Below are 9409 nucleotides of genomic sequence, written 5' to 3'. Positions count from 1 at the left end.
ATACTAAATGTATTCATTATATACAATATGTAAATTAAAAAATTTGTGAGCTCTATTAATGTTTACATCTACTTCACATATAGAATTCCACCAGGTACTTCATAGTACTAGCAAGATTTCTTACAAAATATTGCAAGCCCACAGACATTTAATTAATTCCATTTACTTATTCATATTATAAGTGTCTGGAAAGCAAACATATCATGATCGATCAGCAATACCTCATCATCCCACTAGAGGGTGCATGTGAATAACAGAATGACAGCTGGGGTTGGTTTGTTGTGTTGGGTTTCCAAATCTCCAGGGAATCCATGAGAGACCGCAGAGATAAAGGAATGAGACAGACCTGCTCAGGGAGGGCAGTGAGCTCTCAACTGACACAGAGACAGCTCATAACCTGACATGCCAGCTTAAGCCTTACATGCCCATCTGTCTCTCTCTAATATGGAGCTACCTGTTTTAATAGATAACACACAACGAAGCAGGATTTAAATACGACCACCTTCAATTGTGCCTCTGTGACATGTGCTACCAATAGCTCTCATCTGCCTACAACCGAACACCTTGCCATGAAGGACGGGGCTGAATCTAAGGACCAGCAGCTCACGGTGAGTCCCGAATGCAATACCCACCTTGGGGACTGTGATAAGTGTTTTGTGTTTGTGATCTCCAGGAACTGACACTTGTGTAGCATAGTAGGATAACAGCATTACAGTGTGTGTCTTATTTAATAAATATAGAATTATTTATCAGTTTCCTAGTGGAGGGCTGTGGTGCTCCGTGTGACTGGACGTTGTTAATAAGGACACACACTTTATTGTATATGATATTGGGGTTTAGCCCAATATTGTTGCTTCAAAACTTAGTGGGTGGAATATTGTGAGGAGAGAGGAGAGATCTAAATTTAGGGTTAGGATAAGGATTAACCCCTTGGATCCCAGAGAGGACTATTACCCAATGTGTCATCTAAGGGGTTAACAGTAGATTGCCCCTGGTGGAAATGTTGTATCTATTATTGGTGCCCAGGTGACATTGCTGTGCCTAGGTCACTATATTGCCATTTAGGTGAAATGTACTATTTGATCCAATATAAAACTAAGACATCAATGGTAGTGATGAGGTTAATGCTCCATTATGTGACTCTTGTTTGGAATTAATATGTGTTTTTTTTAAAATTGAATTGTATTTATTTATTTTTTGAAGGTGAACAATAATATATTATTCAAAGGGTCATAATGGTCAAAGCATTTTTTATTAGAGGCATCTTTGCTATAGCATAATAAAAACAAATGTTGCTGCTCCAGTGGTAGTTAAAACTATGCATCTGCCCAGTGTGCATGTGCTGCACAGAGCCTTGCACTTTCAGCAGGTGCAAGTTAACAACGCTGGTGCATGTAGCATACAGATGTATGCTTTGTATGTCTTGTCAGTGAAACCTATTGCAAAAATACTTTCAAAATTAGTGCATATAAGTTTTGATTGTTAAAGGGACACTAAACCCAAATGTTTTCTTTCATGCTTCAGATAGAATATGAAATTTTAAGCAGCTTTCTAATTTACTCCTATTATCAAAAAAATTTTTCGTTCTCTTGCTATCTTTTTTTTAAAAGCAGTAATGTAAATCTTAGCAGACAGCCCATTTTAGGTTCAGCACCATGGATAGTGCTTGCTTATTGGAGGACTACATTTACCCACTAATAAGCAACAATAACCCAGGTTCTCAACCAAAAATGGGCCGGCTCCTATGCATCACATTCCTACTTTTTAAATAAAGATAGCAAGAGAACGAAGAAACATTGATAATAGAAGTAAATTAGAAAATTGCTTAAAATTGCATGCTCTATCTGAATCATGAAAGAAAAAATTTGGGTTTAGTGTCCCTTTAAAGAATCCTCAGATTAATATTATTATCCTTGAAAAAGTGCAGCAGCCTTAAATGTACACAAACTAACTCAGAAATATATAGAAATAAATACATTGGATTTAAACAATCTCACCTGTAAACTATCTGTTGTGTTGCAAATGAGGAATGCGGAGGAGTAGTGTAGATTAAAAAATAAATACTTTACCATAACAACCTTTTTGCTGCACATAAGCAGCGTGGAGTGGATCACCACAAAATACTTGCATGTTGCAGGTAGAAATATACTTATTAGGGGGGTGTGGGGCAAGTAACAAGGTACTTCAGTATTTCATTATGACCCTAGGCCTTAGGTTAGAAAATCAAGATGTTAAAAAAAAAATGACTCAAACAGTTGCCCAATGTGATCACAGAACCCCAAATTAATATTGTATGATATTTGGGTCTACAACCAGCAAAAGGTTATTTTTCACTAATCTTTATTCATATAAAGTTTAAGACAAATGTCACAATGCCTATGTTATACCATCAGTTTCTATACAAAATGTGTAGCATAGCTCTGTCTTGGCTAAAGGGTTAATGAGCACTGCAGCCTGCGGGTTCAGTGTTTTTGTTTGTGTCATGTATATACTCTTCGTGCATTGTTCGCAAGTCCTGTTCACACCACACTGCACAGTAATTGTTTGTGTGTTAATCCCTTGCTGGGGGTCTGCAGACAAGGTTTAGAATTGTCCTATAATTAACTGCAATTATGTTTTACATAATGAGCTTTCAAAGCCAAATCACTTTCACAGGATTAATTAACTGTCACTGCACATATTGTATAGTTAGAAGTTGATTTAAAGGGACAGTTTACTCAAAAATGTTCTCCCCTTTAATTTGTTCCCAATGATCCCCTTTACCTGCTGGAGTGTATTAAATTGTTTACAGGTAGCTCCTTTACCCTTATATTGGCATTTGAAATTGTTAATTTAGCATGTGGTATCCCCACCTATTCTGAAAGTTTGTGGCCGCGCGTACCAGCTATAGATAATCTTTGTAAACACAGCCAGCAGAAGAAATTACACTCCCAGTGTGATAAAGCAGAGATAAGGTAATAAAATGTTGATTTTCCATTGTTCTCTCAAAGTATTGGTGATTGTTTTAAGGACAGATATAAGATAAAGAAGCAGGTATGTGTGCACAATGTGATACAGTAATGAGATCTGATTATACCTACAAGCTCAACCCATTTTATTAGGTTGTGGCTTCAAAACACAAAATCAGAGCTTTAATATACAGAAATAAACCTTAAAAAGCTAATTTTCATAAATTTTTTACTCTGCAGTTGGTAAAAAAAGCAATTGTAAACACATTAAGGGAAAAACTATTTTACAGTATACTGTCCCTTTAATAAGAAAAAACAGCAGTGATGTGTTCTATCTTCAGTTCTTGTTTTAGAGGTCTACATTCTAACTTAGGGGTTCATTTTAATCTTTCCAAGATTCTTGTTCCCTAAAAAAAAAGTTGACTACAAAACAATCACAATCTTTGTGAGTCAAACACAGTAGAGATTGATGATAACTAACACAATATTTAATCTCCAGTTCACAATCGATAATGGCGATCACCAAAAAACTGAAATGGATTAATGGAATCATTGTCAGTGTTTTGCAATTGGATAGAGTGATGTTTCTGATAACTGTTACATTTAAATTTGACAATCTGAAGTCGTTTGTAAATGGCCATGATGTGTTTACTAGGCAAGTTTGTTTAATTATTTTTTTTTTTTTGTCTTTTTAAACATTTAGGACCAGATTTAAAATGGAGCACTATTTAATGCTCCCGCTCAAGTGTTAATTGTGCTAGAAGTAAGCTTTTTGTGCTTGTCGGGTTGCGCTCCTATTATGAGTTGAAAGTAAACTGTTTTTGCTCTCACACTAACCCGACGAGCGTAAAAAGCCGAAGCTAGAATATCGCGTGTGCGTGCACGTATTCCCCCATAGAAGTAATGGAGAAGAAAACCTAACACCCTACTCTTGCGCTAACCCGATCGCATATTCTCATGTGTGCTAACTCGACATGAAATATGAATATTTCACATTCCAATGTTCTTCACATCGCAGAATATGTTCATTTTATTCATAAATGTATATTTCTACTTATATCTGATGGTATTTTTGTATAATATATATTTATACCGATATATATCTATATATATATATACAGTATATATATATATATATATATACTCATGATTTCATGATTTTATATATATATATATATACAGTATATATATATATATATATATATATATACTCATGATTTTATATATATATATATATATACAGGAAAACCAAATCCTCCCTCCTACTTCAGCCACCTGGGTGCAAATATAGCCAAATGTATACTTCCAATAAATAATGCACTCTCAGGATTTTGTGGGAAAAAAAGTCAACTTTATTAGATGACGTTTCAGGGAACGCAAGTCCTTTTCTTCAGATCAAAAAAAGTGAACCTTTTTTTATCTGAAGAAAGGGACTTGAGTTCCCTGCAACATCATCTAATGAAGTTGACTTTTTTTTCACAAAATCCTGAGTGCATTATTTATTGGAAGTATATATATATATATATATATATATATATATATATATATTGAAATGCATAGAACACATTCTGCTATGGGCAGACTATAACACTTTATTAAATATGAATATTGCATGAATATGTTTTTAATGTTTTCATCTACTTGACTGCAAAGGTCTCCAATGCACTTATATATATGCCTATATGTGTACATATGTATTTATGTGTTTATATTTGTATATATGTCTGTAAATACATATATACACATATAAATACATACATATATATAAATATTTATATATACATATAAACATATACATATTTAGACATGTATATGTATGTATTTCTATGTTAAAGCCTTTGCCTGGCTTTTTGCCCCTAACACCTGAGACTTCCTATCTTTGAGCACTTAAAACTGTGCAATATTTTTTTTTGAATAATTTTTATTAGATAGTGTTATTATGAGTGTAACTTTACTTTGTAATGCATTTTTGATGTGTTTAGGGAGACTTTTTTGTTTCGCAAAACAGTTAATCAGAGCTCTGAAAACACAGTAATCATTCTATTGTAAATAGCGATAGTGTTCAAGCAATCACATTTACTTTCAACTCATAATACGAGCGCTAAGCCCAAATAGCGCAAACACCCACAATAAACGCTTATCACTCGCACACAAATGTTTGTGCTCTATTTGTAATCTGGCCCTTAATTAGTGATGTCGCGAACCTAAAAATTTCGGTTAGCGAACGGCGGACTCGAACTTCCGCTACTGTTCGCGAACCGGCGAACCGCCATTGACTTCAATAGGCAGGCAAACTTTAAAACCCACAAGGACTCTTTCTGGCCACAATAGTTTTGGAAAAGTTGTTTCAAGGGGGCTAACACCTGGACTGTGGCATGCCGGATGGGGATCCATGGCAAAACTCCCACGGAAAATTACATTGTTGATGCAGAGTCTGGTTTTAAGCCATAAAGTGCCTTAATCACCTAACATTCCTAATTTTTTTTTGAATAACGTGCTTTAAAACATCAGGTATGATGTAGTATCGATCAGGTAGTGTAAGGGTTACGTCCGCTTCACAGTGACAGACCAAACTCCCCATGTAACGCACCGCAAACAACTGCAAACAGTCCATTTGCACAACCACGAGTTAGATAGATTTGATAGTTAGATATATACATTACATAGATCAATAGATGCAATATACATATGATAGATACAAATTACATAGATCAATAGATGCAATATACATTTGATGATAGATACAAATTACATAGATCAATAGATGCAATATACATTTGATGATAGATGCGAATTGCATAGATCAATCTATGCAATATACATTTGATAGATACAAATTACATAGATCAAAAGATGCAATATACATTTGATATATACGAATTACATCGATCAATAGATGCAATTTATATTTGATAGATACGATTGATAGTTAGATAGATTTGATAGATAAATAGATAGATTTGATAGATATATGATTTCCCTGAAGAGTATAACAATAAGACATGCGGTCTGGGACTGGGACCCGTGGTGTGTTAAGTAGTATTATTCTTAGCAGTTTACTACCTGTTACTCCACCTATCGGGGGAGGTCTATATGGGCTGCATTTTTGGAACAGGGAGATGGAAGAAGATGATTGGTCTGTCCTCCTACTTCAAATTTGGCCTAAACACAAGTGGCTGTCTCAAATAAGTCCGGCCACGAGATAGATAGATTTGATAGATAGATATATATAATTTGATAGCTAGATAGAATCGATAGAAGATAAATAGATCGATTTGATAGATATATAATTACCCTTACAAAGTATAATAATAAAACATGCGGTCTGGGAGCCATGGTAACTAGGTTGTGTTAAGTAGTACTATTCTTAGCACTTTAATCCCTGTAACTTCCCCTATCGGGGGAGGTCTATATGGCCTGTATGATCACCCTGACAAATTATAACAACAAGACATGCGGTCTGGGACCCATGGTAACTAGGTTTTGTTTATATTAGTACTATTCTTAGCACTTTAATCCATGTTACTCCCCCTATCTGTGTAGGTCTATATGGCCTACATGATTTTTTTTTTTTAAATATACAATAATGTTAAGCAGATATGAGTGGTGGCTGGCACAGCAGTTAACCACAGTATATGCTGTGTAAGCCTGACACACAGGCCTGATAGAAAATGAAATTAGATTACACTAGCAAAATGATTTAAAAGTTTTGTTGTTTAAATTTACACTAATGTTAAGCAGATATGAGTGGTGGCTGGCACAGAGCAATTAACCACAGTATATGCTGTGTGAGCCTGAGACACAGGCCTGATATAAAATGAAATTAGATTACACTAGCAAAATGATTTAAAAGTTTTTTTTTTAAATTTACAATAATGTTAAGCAGATATGAGTTGTGGCTGGCACAGCAATTAACCACAGTATATGCTGTGTAAGCCTGACACACAGGCCTGATAGAAAATGAAATTAGATTACACTAGCAAAATGATTTAAAAGTTTTGTTGTTTAAATTTATACTAATGTTAAGCAGATATGAGTGGTGGCTGGCACAGAGCAATTAACCACAGTATATGCTGTGTGAGCCTGAGACACAGGCCTGATAGAAAATGAAATTAGATTACACTAGCAAAATGATTTAAAAGTTTTTTTTTTAAAATTTACAATAATGTTAAGCAGATATGAGTGGTGGCTGGCACAGCAATTAACCACAGTATATTCTGTGTAAGCCTGACACACAGGCCTGATAGAAAATGAAATTAGATTGCACTAGCAAAATGATTTAAAAGTTTTGTTGTTTAAATTTACACTAATGTTAAGCAGATATCAGTGGTGGCTGGCACAGAGCAATTAACCACAGTATATGCTGTGTGAGCCTGAGACACAGGCCTTATAGAAAATGAAATTAGATTACACTAGCAAAATGATTTAAAAGTTTTTTTTTTTTTAATTTACAATAATGTTAAGCAGATATGAGTGGTGGCTGGCACAGCAATTAACCACAGTATATGCTGTGTAAGCCTGACACACAGGCCTGATAGAAAATGAAATTAGATTACACTAGCAAAATGATTTAAAAGTTTTGTTGTTTAAATTTACAATAATGTTAAGCAGATATGAGTGGTGGCTGGCACAGAGCAATTAACCACAGTATATGCTGTGTGTGCCTGAGACACAGGCCTGATAGAAAATGAAATTAGATTACACTAGCAAAATGATTTAAAAGTTTTTTTTTAAAAAATTTACAATAATGTTAAGCAGATATGAGTGGTGGCTGGCACAGCAATTAACCACAGTATATGCTGTGTAAGCCTGACACACAGGCCTGATAGAAAATGAAATTAGATTACACTAGCAAAATGATTTAAAAGTTTTGTTGTTTAAATTTACACTAATGTTAAGCAGATATCAGTGGTGGCTGGCACAGAGCAATTAACCACAGTATATGCTGTGTGAGCCTGAGACTCAGGCCTTATAGAAAATGAAATTAGATTACACTAGCAAAATGATTTAAAAGTTTTGTTGTTTAAATTTACACTAATGTTAAGCAGATATCAGTGGTGGCACTAATCACAGTATATGCTGTGAGCCTCACACACAGGCTGAAAGCCAGGCAAATGCAAATAAAATTACAAATAATAATAAAAAAAAAAAGACTGAAGTTCTAGCTCTAAAAAGGGCTTTTTGGGGTGCTGTCCTTACAGCAGAGATTAGATGAGTCCTTCAGGATTGTAGTGGTCACTAAATACACTAGCCTAGCTATCTATTTCCCTATAATGTCAGCAGCAGCAACACTAAACCTCCTCTCACTAAGAAAGCAGGATCGTAATGAATCTAAAATGGCTGCTGCCCAGGAGCTGGGAGGGTCTGTGAGGGAGTGTCTGCTGCTGATTGGCTCAAATCTGTCTGAAGGCTGTGAGATACAGGGTCAAAGTTTCCTCAATGATGACGAATAGGGGGCGGATCGAACATCGCATATGTTCGCCCGCAGCGGCGAACGCGAACAAGCTATGTTCGCCGGGAACTGTTCTCCGGCGAACTGTTCGCGACATCACTACCCTTAATATATTAAAAAATATTATTTATTTATTTTTAATTCATTGAGAAACCTCATTTTCGATTTTAGTGAGATTTCCATCTAAAATCAAGAACAGTGCAGGAAATGATTTTCCATAAGAAGAAAGTGGCTGCAATGTATCTCATGTTCTATATTGGAATCGTTCTCATATTCGTGAAACTGCTAAATGACAAGGTTTTAAAGTAGGCAAAAGTTCCAAAATTCACTCTACAGACAGAGTTTTGTCTTAGGCAAAAATCTAAAGTTTTACTGTAAGAAGATAGTGACACAAGGTCTAGATCAGTGATTTTTAACCTTTTTTTTGCCGTGGCACACTTTTTTACATTAAAAAATCCTGTGGCACACCACCATCCCAAAATTTTAAAAAAATTACACATTGTAGCCTAATACAGCATATATATATACACATACACACACATACTGTATGTGTTGTGCTGTTATGCCATGCCTCCTACAAACTACCCCTGCACTGGGAGTAAAAAACAAGCAAAGTTTAAAAAATATGTCACACTGTTGTCAGTCTGCCGTGGCACAACTGAGAATCTCTCACGGCACACTAGTGTGCCACGGCACACTGGTTGAAAAACACTGGTCTAGATAATGTAAATCACATTTATTCAAAACACAATTTTTGCCAGTTAACAAGACGGAGTGGCAATCGGTTAGATCTTAATTTCCGATACGCAACAACTGATAGAAATCCTATTTAATAAGATGAAATTACTGTAACTTACAATCATGGAAACGTGATTATGAAAGGGAAATAAAGATGGTAAGAATGTGATTCCATTTCTAGATGTTGCAGTCATGATATTTATTTTCTTGCGTTTCCTACGGTTCTAGTTAGCTGTATGAGATATTATGCATATATCTATTAAATACATAT

At 35.1% G+C, this 9409-nt stretch overlaps 1 protein-coding gene across 1 annotated transcript in view; it reads left to right on the top strand.

The window, feature by feature from the left end:
* The first annotated feature begins 344 nt into the window (after nt 1-344).
* The window catches only part of KIF19 (kinesin family member 19), a 229244-nt gene continuing 220179 nt past the window's right edge, over nt 345-9409 (top strand). The window contains exon 1 of the mRNA XM_053706939.1: nt 345-608. Coding sequence (XP_053562914.1) covers nt 570-608 — 39 coding nt within the window. The 5' untranslated portion in view covers nt 345-569. The remainder of the gene's footprint in view (nt 609-9409) is intronic.

Source organism: Bombina bombina, chromosome 1 (assembly GCF_027579735.1).
Source record: "Bombina bombina isolate aBomBom1 chromosome 1, aBomBom1.pri, whole genome shotgun sequence".
NCBI classification, from domain to species: Eukaryota; Metazoa; Chordata; class Amphibia; order Anura; family Bombinatoridae; genus Bombina; species Bombina bombina.
This window is presented reverse-complemented; position numbering and strand designations above follow the sequence as displayed.